This window comes from Embiotoca jacksoni, unplaced genomic scaffold, assembly GCF_022577435.1.
Source record: "Embiotoca jacksoni isolate LCO1_2020_lvr unplaced genomic scaffold, fEmbJac1.0.p SCAF_24, whole genome shotgun sequence".
In the NCBI taxonomy this organism is placed as follows: Eukaryota; Metazoa; Chordata; class Actinopteri; family Embiotocidae; genus Embiotoca; species Embiotoca jacksoni.
The window spans coordinates 228,627-244,622 of NW_027185375.1; the positions used below are offsets into that span (position 1 = coordinate 228,627).

The following is a 15,996-nucleotide window of genomic DNA, read 5'->3' on the forward strand; positions in this document are numbered from 1 at the left end:
ATTTTTTTTGTCAAATTTGAAAATGTAGAATTTAGAAAGGAATTTTACGACAAGTGGAAGGTTGTAGCCGTAATATGAAAACATACAATTTTGTTATTTTTTTCAACCCATCAACTGTAATAATCTTTTCTTTATTCTGTTTTTTTCCCCAATAATAGGAAGACCAAAGGCAACACTGACACCAGGCACAACAACCATATCAGTGGGAGACACTGTGAGACTGACTTGTTCTGTGGAGAGATCTGATGGCTGGAAATACGACTTGTTCAGACGAACCTCAGACACCGAAGAAGTTCAACTCTCAACAAATGATGGACAGAACAACTTTATCAGTGTATCACGAGGAGGCATCTACCGTTGCAGAGGAGTAAGAGGAAACCCAGATTTCTACACTGATATAAGTGATGACGTCACCATTCATGTAACCTGTGAGTTCAGTCATTTTGTTTGAATACATTTGTGATTACCATTTGAATTAAGAATGAAACCTGCAATATGGAACTTTCTCTGTTGATTTCATGTTTTTGTTTGTATCCCAACTGTGTATATGTGGTGGAAACAGTTCCCAACAAGCCTGTTTTAAGACAACAACCCTACTGGTCCCCGACATTCAGTGGTGAGATGATCACTCTTACATGTGAAGTCTCAGGATATGAATCCACTGAGTGGGTGTATGAGTGGAGAAGAGCCCGGTCGGTTGTACACCATGAAAACAAGAAATACTGGAAATTCAGAGCTTCTGAATCCATCTACGACTGTAGGAGACGTCTCAGAGATGACTCGTATTCTTCAACAGACTGGAGTGAAGCCATCACATTGTCAGTATCACGTAAGTCATGTTTGTTGCGTGTACAGTCTAAATTCTTTAATGTGCAAAATTGCTCCATGTTGCATCTTTATTCAGACAGTGAGTGAACAGGTTAGAGTTTGTCTTCATCATGTTGCACCTGATAGTTGGTAATTAATAAAATGCAAGAGCAATTTATTTTGTCAAATTTAAAGATGGAGAATTTAGAAATTAATTTTACTGCAAGTGGAAGGTTGCAGCCGTAATATGAAAACATACAATTTTGTTATTTTTTCAACCCATTGTAATGATCACCTAAGTTCACCATTTGTACAGTCACTGTGATGGGGACATGTAATTTGTTCATTTGGTTGCAATCACCGTGGATTGTACATCATCTATTGTCAGTGGCCGGTGGCATCTGCACGGCCAATGGACATGTGTTTTTATGATTATATTCCCAAATAACCGGACTACATAAAGAAGGTAAGTGACGTCACTGAGAGAGCGCTCAGGTGTATGGTGGAGGCGGCGTCCAGAGAACAATACCTGGCGGCGAGTCCAGGGGATCTTGCCCAAGGGAACCACGTCGTGGAGTATCTTCCTTTTGGATTATCTGAGATATGGACTTTTTCTGCCAGAAGAAGAGTTTTAACTTCTAGACGAACAGCGGTGGGGAGATCTGCGTGGACTTTGCTTGGAGGCATTAAACCGTGGCGGCTCACCACGTTTCACCGGGTATCGAACCTTTTTTGGTTTAGAGACTTTGTTTTAAGTCAACAAAGACTATTTATGGTTGTGCACTTGGGGTCAGGGGATATTTGGGTTGTTTGGGCCATTCGGCAGGTATTGTTTGTGTGTTGGGGGCGGCCTTTGTTTGTTACGACACACCTCTTTGTTTGGTAATTGCCGACCAGGTGGGACGCCTCCTAATTTGTACTTTTTCCATTTTAATATTTTGCACCTCTCAACCAACTTGTGTTGCTTTCATTAATTTATAGTTTTGTTCCACATTATGGGCAGGTAAAGGTAGGGATGTTATGTTTAGGTTTTGAGTTTTTTAGTTAACTAGGAGTTCAGCAGGCTGGAACCATACGACGAAATTAGGTCCGTCCGTTCCCTTAAATAGCGTGTAGCTTTTTCCCTTACTATTAGTTAGGGTGAATTGTTACACCATCACTTGTAATAATCTTTTCTTTATTCTTTTTTTTTCCCAATAATAGGAAGACCAAAGGCAACACTGACACCAGGCACAACAACCATATCAGTAGGAGACACTGTGAGACTGACTTGTTCTGTGGAGAGATCTGATGGCTGGAAATACGAGTGGTTCAGACGAACCTCAGACACCAATGAAGTTCAACTCTCAACAAATGATGGACAGAACAAAGTTATCAGTGTATCACAAGGAGGCATGTACCGTTGTAGAGGAGGAAGAGGAAACCCAGGTTTCTACACTGATGTAAGTGATGACGTCACCATTCACATAACCTGTGAGTTCAGTCATTTTGTTTGAATACATTTGTAATTACCATTTGAATTAAGAATGAAACCTGCAATACGGAACTTTCTCTGTTGATTTCATGTTTTTGTTTGTATCCCAACTGTGTATATGTGGTGGAAACAGTTCCCAACAAGCCTGTTTTAAGACAACAACCCGACTGGTCCCCGACATTCAGTGGTGAGATGATCACTCTTACATGTGAAGTCTCAGGAGGTGAATCCACTGAGTGGGTGTATGAGTGGAGAAGAGCCCGGTCGGTTGTACACCATGAAAACAAGAAATACTGGAAATTCAGAGCTTCTGAATCCATCAGCGGAGACTGCGACTGTAGGAGACGTCTCAGAGATGACTCGTATTCTTCAACAGAGTGGAGTGATTCCTTCAGTTTGATGACATTGGAAAGTAAGTCACATCATATTTTACCAGTCATGACTCTCATTTATTTAAAACTGTATGATATATCGTACAACTTTACATTTATATATTGAGATCAAACATTCATAGATAAAGAAATACTGCAACTGTACAGGATACAAATGTTACTTGTAATCTGCCATCAATACTCAGTAACATGTCTTCATCTTTCCAACAGGACCCCTGTCCGTCCTCACTGTGTCTCCATCATGGCTGAGTCCTGGAGCCTCAGTAACTCTGAGCTGTGTGGTTCAACATCCGTCTGCAGGATGGAGGTTCTACTGGTACAAAGCTCTTCCTGATATTTCAGACAAGTTTGGTTCCTCCATCAAAGAGCTGCTGTCTGGTAGCATCAACGGGACGGCACAAGATTCCTACATTGTTCATGGACAGAGAGACACAGCAGGATATTTGTGCAGAGCTGGAAGAGGAGATCCAGAATATCACACTGTTTACAGCAATCCTAAGTTTGTCTGGTCTGGAGGTCAGTTTGCATTTTTGTTTGATGTGCTCCATTCACGTTGGTTTTTCTAGTCTTCCTTCAGCAAACGCAACGCTTTCTCTTTCTCAAGGAATCAAATACTGACTTTTTATCAAAGCCATTCACATCTCATACAGACACACAAGGTGCCGTGTGAGAGGATCATGGTTTGGTTTAGATGTGACACAATTGCTGTTTGGTCAGGGTTAGGCACAAAAACTACTTATTTATGTTTGGGGGGGAAGAAAATATTCGCATTAAATATGATCATTTTCATTTGGTTTGACCCACCATCCTGGTTTTGTTTTTCAGATTTTAATCCATCAGCGTCTCTCACAGTGAATCCTGACAGAGCACAACACTTCACCTCTAACTCTGTTTCACTGACCTGTGAGGGAAACTCTACTGAGTGGAGAGTGAGGAGGTTTAATGATACCAGCTCACTGTCATACTGTTCTTTCTGGGGCACAATGAATGGATCAACATGTAATGTTCATGAGATATTGTTCAGTACTACCGTGTACTGGTGTGAGTCTGGATCAGCCTTCAGCAACGCAGTCAACATCACAGGACAGCGTGAGTTTTTCATTTTATTTATGAATTATTTCAACATTTACATTTCATGTTTGGGAATTTCAAGGTGGCAAATATGATTCTGTGTCCTGTAGATTCAGTTTAAGTAGTTCAAGTCTATCTTAGAAATGAAAAGCTTATCTTCATCATCAGAATTGAACATGGGAAAATAGTATTAACTGATGTTTTTGTATCAAAAACCATAAACCTTTTTCTTTCAGGAGCTGTATAGTTATCTAGGTTTAACTTGGCTCCTTAGCTACTGCATTGTTGCCTCAAAATTCCTCTAAACAATAAGCATTCCTTAAAAGCTGAAGTCTGTTCACATATTAATTAGTACAGTGCAACCTTTTTCATCAACAGTAACATCTACTGTACAATGACATTTGCTGGTTGTGATTTGTCAAATTCTGCACAAACGTTTGGTTTAATTGTGATTTGTATTGAAGCTTTTACATCAATAGGCAAAACAAGCTGACCTCAAAATAAGTGTTCATATTGTCTGATGGTTTTACAGGTGATGATATTATCCTGGTGAGCCCTGTCCATCCTGCAACTGAGGGATCATCATCTGTTATTCTTGACTGCAAGTTGAGGACAGAAAATGTTCTTTCTAATGTTATTTTTTATAAAAATGACAAAATCATTCAAAATGACCCCAGAGGTCAGATGATCATCTCTGCTGTGTCAACGACTGATGAAGGCTTCTACAAGTGTCAATACTCCGGAAAAGAATCACCACAGAGTTGGATGGCGGTAAAATGTGAGTAATCCCAATTGTTTTTGTTTAGATTTTCATTAATGTGCTATTATTATTCTCTGCTAAACAGTGATTGTGCAGCAAAAACCATAAGGGCAAGAAAACCCTCAGTTGACCAACTGTTCAGGCCCCAAAGTGTGACTTGGCTGATCTTGAGTTGTGAAGGAAATTATGAAATGTCAATCTGTTTTGAAAATAATTGTTATTAAACTTGCTAAAAGTAGATGTCCTCCATGATGATGATGATGATGATGCATCATCTGATTCTCACGAAACTGGACACAGTAGTTCTTCATGACTGGGTCACTGGTTGATCCCCATGTTCCATACAAATACACCACCAGGGGTCGCTATAACTAAAATTCACTCGTGAGATCATGAGAAACTGTTAAGTTCCATGTTTTCTTTGTCACTAAGCATTCTGTGTAATATACTTTTCCAATAGCTCGGTGGTAAGCAGAATGTTTCTTAACCCTTTTGCTTGAGGGTTCAAGTCACAGTGCAAAACTTGTGTTGCAATAACATGTCTGCAGCATCATCTTTGAGGCTGCCTGGACCTCAAACTTTGTCGCTTGCAGCTATGTTAATTATTAATAGTAGTAGTAACAGTAGTATTTTGAAAATTCCCTGCATAGTGGTGCTATATTCATACACTTTTTAAAACCCTTTATTTCTTACAGCCGTTTCCAGAGCTGAAAGCTCTTCATCTCTGTTCCATGTTCTGTTGATTGTTGGGCTGCTTTGTGGAATTTCACTGATTATTCTTCTGCTGCTGTTTTGTCGCTACAAACAGTCAAAGGGTAAGTCAAACTTTTCCTTCTCATACTGCATTGATTACACTCTAAATATTCAGTCGTTCTGAGTACTATACATGTACTTTAGTGATGACGGAGCGATTTGCAAAAATCATATAATAACAATTGTCTTTTTCACAGATTCATGTTTTATCAGGTTGGTGCAACGCTCCCCTCTTTTATTTTCAACATACCAGAATTCCATCCCTTGTTTCTAATAAAATCTACAGTTTATTTACTAAATGTTTTTGGCCCACCAGGTCTCAGAGCACAAGTCAGAGCTCTGCTACATACCACATGACCAACCAGGATGAAGCTCAATGCAACAAATGCGCTCCTCCTCCCCACGGTAAGCCCACTTTTATTCTGACGTATTGTAAACAGTATTCATAACATTTCCACATCTGATTCAAATGAATGATTAATTAAACATTGGCTTAATTGTACTCTGTAGTTGATGCCAGTCTCTATGAATCAATCAAAAGCCCTGAAGGTGCTGAAAATGGTGCAGTATATTCAGTGGTGAGAAAAAGTAAGTGAACCCTTTGGGAATTTCTTACAAATACTTCTTAAAATATAGGCAGATATTGACATAAATTACAAATATTTTAACTGACTCAGACCCTAATCTAATCGAGAAGAATGACTTTGACTTTTGACTTGGATAATGATTAATTTTACAACCAATTTCATTTTCAGGGGTTTCCACACTTGTTTTTGCCTACTTACTTTGTAATGAACATGAATATTTTAGAAAGACCAGAATATGATGCCAAAAGTAACTGCAAATGATTGACTGACAGTCTCTGAAGTAAAAATTTTTTTTTTTAAATGTATTTCAGATGAATCCAATGATGTAACATATTCTTTGCTGGAGCTTAAAAGCATCACTAAGAAGGGTGAGTATTTGATGTAGTAAAAAACACATAACATAGTTGGAAAATTCAGAATTTTTTGCAACTAAAGTCCAGGAAGTTTAGTCATTCATCTGATCCTTCGAGCAGGGAAAACTAAGAAACCAGAGGAGAGCTGTGTGTATTCTGATGTGCAGATAAGATCATCTCCAGGTACGGTGCATCACAACAATACTGCCGAAAGGTATTTTTTGTGTGTTTTGTGGTGTGCTTTATCAATACTACAACAAGGTTTTACCAATTACAGCAACATACAAACCGTATATATGAACTTTCATACGTCTTTGATTTCACAGATACGGTGTAAAACTACCAACATGGCTGAGAATGATAAAATACATTGCTACGTATCATTTGTAATCTGTAACATGTTATCTCTTGTTTTCTTTTGTACACTATGTTAGTGCTGCTTTTCCTTCAAGAAATCCATATAAATCATTTCATTGCCAGTTTAACTTGAGACGTTACTGTCAAATATTCTAAAGCTATTATTTCTTTATTCACAGGAAAATCAGCTCATGCAGCAGCTGACGAGATGGTTTATTCTGAAGTCAAACCAGGAAAATCTCTTGGTAATTGCGCAGTGTTAAAATAGTGCACATAACAGGATTCGTGACTAATGATTTACTTTTACAGACACTTGAAGTAAATTGTCATGAATCCCCCTTAATTGTTGAATAACGCTCCATCTTTTCATTTTTCACTCTTCCCTCAGATCAATAAATATGACGGCAAAACCAATGGAGAGAATGACAAAAGCAAAACGACATACAACTTAATAGCAGATAATTTACATTGTACACAGAAAAACAGGTTTTATTATTTGAATCTCCTGTTTATGATGTACATGTTCCCATTGGGTGTTTATGTGCTGCATTTATTCCAAAAGGCAACAGTTAATTGAGCTTTTGTACTGCGTCATAGTGTGGCTTCAAAGTCAGCAGTTTTTTCAGTTTTGCGTGATCTGTTAACAAACAGCATAACCTGTTATTTGAAAGTATTTTATGTATATTAAGCATTGTTTTTGTGTAGTTTAAAAAAACTTTTGACCATTAATTAAGCATTGTTTTCGTTGATTTGATTGTCTTCAGACCTTTTAATCTGTTTTATCCTCTGTAGACTTGTAACCATTTTTCTATTTTTATTCATATTTTGTAATTATTTTTATTTGTGTATTTGGTGTGATTTATTTTTAAATAAATGTATTCTTTTTTTATTTTCATATTTTTACTGTTGTTGTCTTTTTCTTAAAATTTGGTCTTGTTTGAATTTTGTTTTTTATTTAATTTTTCATTCTTACTTTTATTTTTCTATGTTCTTTTTTCTTATTATTTGGGAAACATTGATATAATATTTTAATACTTGTAGGTTCACATTTTTAGCCACATGAGGGGGCCCTGTGATTGTCCTTTCAGTTACTCTGTGCTTTGTGGTTGGCTGTGCTTAAATATCAACACATTTGCATCTTGAAGTGTGTTTTATGAGGCACATTTCTATCAGTGTTCATGTTTAATATGTGTAACAATTTAATCAATGGAGAAATATGCTCTAGATTATTTTCAGCATCTTCCCTCCATTTGTGAAAACAGTGTTACATGTCGCTCCTTGGCAAGTTTGTAAATAATGCATCTGTACTTCATATCTTTTAATTAATAGTCCATACTTGTAAGTGTCAACATTCATACAGTTATTTTATTCTAAAAATCCTCCGTTTTTCTAGAAGATGTGAAGGGTCAGGGTGTGTCATTAAACATCTCAGTTCTGTCTTGGTTCTGTTTCTTGTATGACTCACTGGTCAGCACAGTTTTCCTGGTATTGTACCACTTCTTCTTTCGAAAAATGCTATTGTTACACTTCTGAGTTTCACCGAGCATTTTGCTGAAGGGCTCGAGTTAAACGGCTCACTTGATCCTGCTGAATGCCCGAAGAAGATTGTTTTTAAAGAAGTAGAATCTACCTGGAAAATTAGGTTTGAAATAGAGAAAGGGGTGTCCAGTGTATGGAAAGTTCTTAGAAAAGAAATGGACTTACAATCCACTTGATCATTTCTCAAAAAAAGAAAATGACCTAATATCTGAAACCTGTCAAATTAGGAGACCTCTGTCAATTGTTCCCTGTTGACTATCTTTTGCATTTTATATGGTCTTCATAGTCGGTATTGATGACATGATACAACACATAGAATATGACCTGGTTTGGCTGTAAACAAAAATGTTTTTCTAAACGGCTGGTGGCATAAAAAGGGAAAGCCAATACCTCCCTTAAGACAGTTTGTCCTCCGAGCACTATGGATATCAGTACCAAATTCCAGGGAAATCCAACCATTAGTCGTCACGACAAAGCATTAAAAATGTAAAACCCATATGTGGTTGCAAAAAGAAAGTCAGAGGAGTAAACAAAGTCCTGGGCTCCAAACTCTGGCATAAGGAATTTTAAAACAAAGTTGCATGGTAATCCATCCTATTGTTGATGAGATACTTCACAACAATCAAAGGTTTCCACTTCTAAAGCCACACCCATAGCCTGGTTAAAAACAATATCACAATTAATGGTCATTTTTCTTATCCGTTTTGGGATGTCACTTAAAACTTATAAGTAGAAAAGAAATTACAATTGGCTGAAATTCAGTTGGTCTATAAACTTCAGTACTATGAGGCTAAGATATCATAGCATTTGAAAAAATAAAAACGCTGACTAGCGAACCATAAAAAGTGGTGTGAAATTATGGAGAAGTAACATGAGTGTGTGATGGTCGTGTAGCTTTTTACAACCGAGTTAAGCTCGCTGTTCTTTCGGTGGGAGGCGGCATTTCTGTTTCTGTTTCATGTTCCAGGATTTATCTGTGAACGACGTTGACATTGAAGTTCATTAGAAATCCAATGTTGCATTGCATGCAGTCCACAGACCACCTGTCACCGCTGATGTTGTTTAGATGTCAACTACCAGTAAAATCTCTCTTCTCTTCACATTCACACATCACACCCGTGAAACCACAGCCTTCCACTCTGCAGTGGTGACAGAGTTTCCTGTTGGACAGTCCCCTCATGGTCGTCGTTCCCCTTTCAGACATAGAACTCGGGTCTGAAGTCTCAATTGATGTTAACACATTTTAATAAACTGTTTTTAAATATATCCATTAAATTTCTACTTTTAAAGGTGTAACCACCTTAAATTTATCGGAACTATTTGATCATATCAGTGGTTTCTGTTTTAGCAGTTCTACAATACACCAGAGTGGAGTTTAGCAAAGGGACATATGGTGTCTAAAACCTCTTCTACACGTTTAATATTATACTTAATGTAGTAATGACGCGCATAGTATATATATATATATATATATATATATATATATATATATATATTCATAGTTTATGATATTTTGTATTCCCTTCCTGTTGGCCTTTTAAGTACAACTAGTCAGGTCAGTCAGAGCAGAACCGGCAGCTTGGCATTGCCACACAGCCTCTTTTTTTAAACACTGTGTTTTTTTTGTTTGTGATGAGCAGACCGCATTGAAAAAAAAAAAAAAAAAAAAAAAAAAAAGCCTTGATCTTGATGCTGGCTAGTTTATTTCCTTCTGTGTTAACAAGTGCACTAGTCTGAGCCAGTTTGCCTATGATCACACTTCTTATGATGCATGAGATTATAGGCCTCATCACACAAGAGCAAACATGCACACTGCGAAGAAAACGGATGAGGACAAATGCAGGTTTTCATTTGCGCAGCCCCCATACTGAAAGACCCTTTTGGTTGCATCTTTCCATCAGTTCCCAACAGGATGCTGCTGCGACCCACACCTACCTTCCCACAGCCTTTCAAGAGCACTCGGTGGTTCATTGTTTAAGTCAAAGTTATTCCTTCCTCTGGCCCTGCAGTGATCAAAACAACGGTAATGACAGTATGCCTTAATAGTAACACTCAAGCTGTCATGAATGTCTGCACACTTTTGATGACATGTAGCCTTTGTGAATTTCAACAATAATCGCCTCATCACCTCCTTGTGTGGGAGTATCTGATGACAGGAAGTGATTAAGTTCTTCCTGCTGAAAGGTTGTTGAATGTGGACTCTTCACATCGTGCTCAGATACAGCTGCTGGCGAATGGAAACAATTTGTTTGTCATTTTAAATGAATTCAGAAATGGGCCGAGTCGATATACTGTGGGGTCCGAAATTTAAAGTATCTCGTAATAGTTTTGTCACAATGTAAACAAACGATGATGTGACACAATCTAACAATAATTAGCTCCGATTTAGCAAAACATACATTTAATTCAACTTTCATTAGTCATTTAGTATTTTGCAGTTATATTCTTTCTCATGTGCCTGCTTTTATCTGACTATATATCGCTGCAGGCCTGTTCACTTCTTCTGCTTCTTGGTTGACAGAAAACCTCCCCCACTCTCCACCCTGTCTATTTTTTTTTCTGTGCTGCTTTTCGAGCCACAGTTTGAAAGAAGAGGAAACAGACGTCGTTCCTCTCCGCACAGAGATGGTTGGCGGTCGCCTTCGCTGTCTGAGCTGCTTCTTCTCACACGGTGCTGCTGTGCTACTTCTTGGGCTCTGCCTCCACGGTACGTACACCTTTCCTCGCAGATCTGTTGACTTTATTTTTTTGGCCTCTTGCACTCATTTATGTGTTCATGAATAGAGCATGGCGTTCAGGATTCCAGAATCCTCTGGACATGTGCTACCAACTCATTGAATGTTCAAAAAGCATTAGTCGTTCCCTGTTGATTAAAAAAACAAACAAACATATATGTTCATGGTGCAGAGCATTTATTAATATATATATAGCTTCAAAACTGGGAAAACTATTGTATCTTGTGGCTCTATATTGTCAGATACATGCTTTGCATTTTTTGTTACACTGATTCAGCAGATTTCCTTCTGCATCTGAAACAAACTTCGAGCAACTCATCCTTTGTGTTTCTGAAACTTGCTGTTTCGACAGGAACAAAGGGGGGTGTGGACCCTTTCAGAATAATTACAAAAGTAGAGTAGAGGAGAGTGTGTAAGTGTTTAAAACCTCAGTACAGGTTCTATTGTAGCTCACAGACACCGGCTATCAGTGTTTTAATATTGTGTCAACATCTAGTGAGAAAGTAACTAACTGTTCTACACTGGAAAAACTTGTCAGGCAGACATGACAGCAGAGACAGAATCATTTCCTGAGCCCTCCTTACCAAAAGCTGCAACACTGACCGAAAGTGACGAGCACAATAGGAAATAACTTTCGTGTTGCCTTTGCCACTGAGGTCAGTCAGCGGTTGGACCACGTTTTCTTTGGAAATGAAGCGGCTTCGATCTTCACAAAGTCTTATTGTGTTCAATTAGCAATTTGTTAGTCATGCAAATGAACAATTGCTTTCCACAGCAACAATGAATTTTTGTGTCTAATTCTGGAAGTTCAGTGTGCCGATACCTGACAACATAACTGGTACTGAGGCTCTGATGATTTATTTCCAAATGTTGTGTTCAGTCTGAAAGGAAGATGTTTGCTTTTTTTTCCCCTCAACAGATTTAAGTAGTTTTTTTTCTAAATGACTGTCGTCATTTATCTGTAGAGAACAAACAGCGCAAATTTAAACTAATACTGCATGTACTTTTCTTTGTCGTCCCATATGCTATTATTTCGTGCCATTTTTGAAGTCTTTGTTGTTGAATATCGTGCATGTCATAAATGTAATTTCACGTGTGTTGTTGTCATTCTTCTCTCTGCTTTTTCTGTCCTACTGCAATCATTTTACATTTACAGCTAGACTTTGCACATTAGACCTACAGTATAGGATATAGTTTCAGTTGGACAATGACCTTTCATAAAGATGATACTCTGTCGTTTGTTTTTGTGTTTCAGATGCGGAGGCTTGCTTTCATAATAATGTCATCCATAAAAAAGCTGGAGACACCGTGGAGTTGTCATCGTGCTTAAATGACTCCAAAGAGGTAAAGTTACATGATTGGAAATATAAACCTGAAAAAGGCATCCTTCGTGATGTAGAGAAATATGAACAATTCAACCGTCGACTCCAGAAAAACCTCCAAAACTGGAATTTATCAGTGCGAGATCTGACTCCTCAAGATTCTGGTGAATTCAGTTTTATCTCCACGGACACGAATAACAACCAAAGGAAGAGTGTCATCATCACTCTGCTAGTTCACGGTAAGACACTTGTTTTGTTTAACAACTGACCTAATAACTGTCATTGAAATGATAACTTATTATTATAACAAAATAATTCAATACTACACAAAGAACAGATACTGCAGCGCTGGTGTCTGGTTATCTTCATTTACTTGTGTTTCCTGTGCTCACTATGTGACCTATGAATGTTAAATACTGTTTATGTCTGACATCAAAGATAATGATGCTACAACGGATATAATGGGATCCACAATTGCACATATAACAAGCTAACATTAACATACTTCATGTTGAGAACTCTGTGTCCTCACAGCTGTCAACTTTCATCTTATAAATTAAGGTAAAATTTGCCCGTACCTGACAATTTGAAATAGTTTATTTCACTGCTGGTTGAAGTTTTGGCTTAGACCACATTGTGACGTTAGACAGTTGACCATATTTGTCCAGGAAAACTGGATGTAAGGAGATTTGTTGTTGTGAATTCTCCCGTTTATTGGCCAGCTCTGTAACACATCCGCAGAACATTCATATCTGTATCTGTGCTGATGATGAAGATGACCTGTCACACTCTCTCTTTCTCTCTGTACTCATTAGAGCCGATAACTAAGCAGCCAGTCCTGACAACAATCAATATGACCTGGGAGGCCCTCAACAAATCCTGTACACTTTTTCTGGAGTGCAGTGGAGCCTCCGACAGCTCTGTCAACTACAGCTGGACTGTGGGGAACCGAACACGATCTGACTCCAGGCTGCTGCAATACGACTTCAGGGAACAGGATGGACAAACCAATTTCACCTGCACCATTTCCAATTATGTCAGTGAGAAGTCAGCGTTCAAAACCAGGTCGTGCAGCAACAACACAAAAGAAAAAGGTTTGTGCAGAGAAGTCGTTTTATTAGTGTTGAATCCCTGTGTTTTTAGTTATTGTATTTAGTGACAAATTTATTGATTCCAATTGGTGATGAGGCGCATGAAACTTGGCAGGCTGTTGTGACACATAAATGGTTTAACTTAACTGTCTGTATTTCTTTTGACAATAACCACAAATGCCACATGACCAGTCAGAGTGCAGTTACAATCTGACTTACAACAAGGATGACAATGCGCAGCTCCAAACGCATTTCCCTAAGTTAGAATTTCTTTTATCATGACTCTACGTTGCAGTTTATTTTTTAAAACGTTAACAAAATGTTTATGTAGTATGACTAAAGCTTTTCCATTAACTCATTTAAAGTTTTCAAATTTAAATATTGTTTAAAATTCAGTTTTGACCCTCTCAAAATGTTATTTCCATATTATTTAATTCAAATTATAACCAGGTGAAACTCAAACTTTTCCTGAAAAGTTATAATTTCAAATAAAAATACTTTTAATTCCTTCCAATTGAAGATGTATGAATTTTATATTTGAATAAGTAGACAGTAGTGATCCAAAGATTAGACCAACACTAAGCAAGTCGATACCCAAACCACTGTAATTTCACCTGCATGACAAGTGAATATTTCTACAGCATACTCTAAAACTTACAGTACGGACCGGGGTTGAATTTGCCTTTTTTAAATTAGTTTATCATACCAAATATTACATTAGTTGGAACTGAGTTCTTGCGAGAAATCTCACACTCTCTGTTGTATGAATCTTGTCAAGCAGATAAATGGTGTAACAGCTCACAGTAGAAGATGAATAGAAGATCATTAACTGTGATGATGTTGTACATGAGGTTAGAAACTCATTTAAACATGACTAACGTTAGTAAAATGTACATTTAGTTTGTTTCGTCTAATCAGGGTTGTATTCCTACTTCATATATTTGTCCTTTCTATTTCCTCTTAAACTATCATTAACACAAGTAATATCCTTTGCAGGGACAGAAGACTTTGTCTTTGCCCTGAGTGTGGCGGGAGGATGTTGCTTGATGATTTTCATTGTTTGTGCAGTTGGGTGTTTTTGTTGCTGCAAACGAACACGGCCTGGTAAGAAACTCTTCAATGTGTGTGTGTTGTTTTTTTAAACATCATAACTGTAGTTGTGTCATATTGTAGTGATAACTGACGCATCGCTTGAGCTCTAATTGTTTGACTTGATATTTTGTGTGTCTGCAGGCAGTGACTCAAATGACCTCACCGTGTACGCGGAGATCTCTGATGTTGCAGTTGAAGATGTAAGTATGATCATGTACACTATTCTTTGCACCATCTGTCTGCTTACGTTTTGATAGGATTTATTTTTTCTGTTTCTAAATGCGTCTGTGATGCACACTTATTTAAACTTCCAGAAGACTTCATCCACCATGAAGCCGTGCTCTGTGTATGAAACCATTGACAATAACGTCAGCTCCGTTACACCGGGGGTAAGTGAAAAACGTTGTGTTTGAGGTTCTTGCAAACTGAATTCATCCTTGTAATTTGAATTCCAACAAGCTTGTGGCTGAAATGTGCATACATTTTCCTCCCTGATATTGATCATACAGCAATCTGCATCTTTATGGTGTTATGGTTGCAGAATACAATGAGAGTTACGCAGCGACAGCAGTATTCTGCACATTACAGTATATCTCAAGTTTCCTGACCTGTGCTAATAGTGGCATTAACTGGTGTTCCGTATCAGAACAAGTGTTACAACAAATCTCCTGAGCTCATGATATGGAGCAGAAGTGTGTTTTATTATTTGTGATTTATATTTTGTATTTGCAATTGAAATATTCATCATCATATATGTACTGTGTAGACAGTGTCCAGGCCAGATTCTCTTTTTCGATCGTGAAATGATACTTGTGACATTTCATCCTCCTGTTGAAATTAAATCGTTTTAATTTGAATGAATTTTGAATCCCATTTTTTTTTTTATCCCACAACCAGCCCCACACCGTGTATGACAAGATCCAGCTCAGTCGTGTGAGGAAGGGTTTGTCACCCTACCAAGACGTTTCCTAGATGGTGTATAACTTGAAATGTAAATTTCTTAAAGGAAAAAAGTAGAGGATGCTATTTTGCTCAGAGAAACCATGTACATATCCACAAGCCTAAAACAAGGGAACAGTTCTAAAAAAAAAAAGTGTAACAGTTTAAAAAGCCATTAAACAAAAGTTAAGGATTGTGCTTTTGAAAATTCTACTTTTGGCCTTGAGAGAGAGTTTTGCACCTTTATCATTTGGAAAAAGTGCCATTGTTTTTTTGAGGATGTAATGATTATGATAGCATTGTAAATTCTGTAAAGAGAGAGATTATATTATTGAATGTTTTGTTTTTCCTTTTTACATTTATTACTGTATTATTACTACATTATTTTATTATTTGCTTCAATGTTGCCCAGCTTGGTTGTTCAGTAGCTTTGCAGGCTGCGTGGACAGCTAATAAAGGCCCAACTTTGTAATGCTACTTGGCAATGATTTTTTTTTCACACAGTTGCAATATTGTCAGGACTGGCCAAGTGGTGGAGGAAGCAGTTCAGACAAGTTTTGGTGATTTGGTTATTTTTATGGAACAAAAACACTACATATAAAAAAAAATACTTTTCAAAAGTGATTTATTAAAATCCACTGGATAGTGAATACATACTTGTACGTGCTTTTTATATTTATATATATATATATATATTGCAAAAAATGGTATAGTGTGACTATTT

General features: G+C 37.5%; 2 protein-coding genes across 2 annotated transcripts; both read left to right on the top strand.

Moving 5' to 3' along the window:
• Positions 1 to 245: 245 nt before the first annotated feature.
• LOC138203792 (Fc receptor-like protein 5) lies at positions 246 to 7,349 on the top strand. Its single transcript, XM_069158788.1, has 15 exons — positions 246 to 292; positions 364 to 428; positions 563 to 829; positions 2,011 to 2,280; positions 2,415 to 2,703; positions 2,891 to 3,189; positions 3,499 to 3,762; positions 4,277 to 4,522; positions 5,200 to 5,319; positions 5,455 to 5,470; positions 5,574 to 5,662; positions 5,768 to 5,845; positions 6,156 to 6,212; positions 6,318 to 6,380; positions 6,734 to 7,349. The coding sequence occupies exons 1-15, from the start codon at positions 246 to 248 to the stop codon at positions 6,820 to 6,822; spliced, it is 2,259 nt and encodes a 752-aa protein (XP_069014889.1). The 3' UTR covers positions 6,823 to 7,349.
• A 2,716-nt stretch (positions 7,350 to 10,065) lies between these two features.
• LOC138203842 (signaling lymphocytic activation molecule-like) lies at positions 10,066 to 15,749 on the top strand. The gene is made up of 8 exons (XM_069158835.1): positions 10,066 to 10,116; positions 10,676 to 10,800; positions 12,084 to 12,389; positions 12,966 to 13,244; positions 14,238 to 14,345; positions 14,475 to 14,533; positions 14,648 to 14,722; positions 15,231 to 15,749. The coding sequence occupies exons 2-8, from the start codon at positions 10,719 to 10,721 to the stop codon at positions 15,303 to 15,305; spliced, it is 984 nt and encodes a 327-aa protein (XP_069014936.1). The 5' UTR covers positions 10,066 to 10,116; positions 10,676 to 10,718; the 3' UTR covers positions 15,306 to 15,749.
• Positions 15,750 to 15,996: the final 247 nt, after the last annotated feature.

Bases quoted from the DNA above. Each gene is read 5' to 3' on its own strand.
- LOC138203842 (XM_069158835.1), top strand. From the start codon at position 10,719: ATGGTTGGCGGTCGCCTTCGCTGTCTGAGCTGCTTCTTCTCACACGGT. The intron at 12,390-12,965 runs GTAAGACACTTG...TGTACTCATTAG, and splicing joins CATCACTCTGCTAGTTCACG to AGCCGATAACTAAGCAGCCA. The intron at 14,723-15,230 runs GTAAGTGAAAAA...TCCCACAACCAG, and splicing joins TCAGCTCCGTTACACCGGGG to CCCCACACCGTGTATGACAA.
- LOC138203792 (XM_069158788.1), top strand. From the start codon at position 246: ATGGCTGGAAATACGACTTGTTCAGACGAACCTCAGACACCGAAGAA. The intron at 293-363 runs GTTCAACTCTCA...CTACCGTTGCAG, and splicing joins GAACCTCAGACACCGAAGAA to AGGAGTAAGAGGAAACCCAG. The intron at 6,213-6,317 runs GTGAGTATTTGA...TCCTTCGAGCAG, and splicing joins TAAAAGCATCACTAAGAAGG to GGAAAACTAAGAAACCAGAG.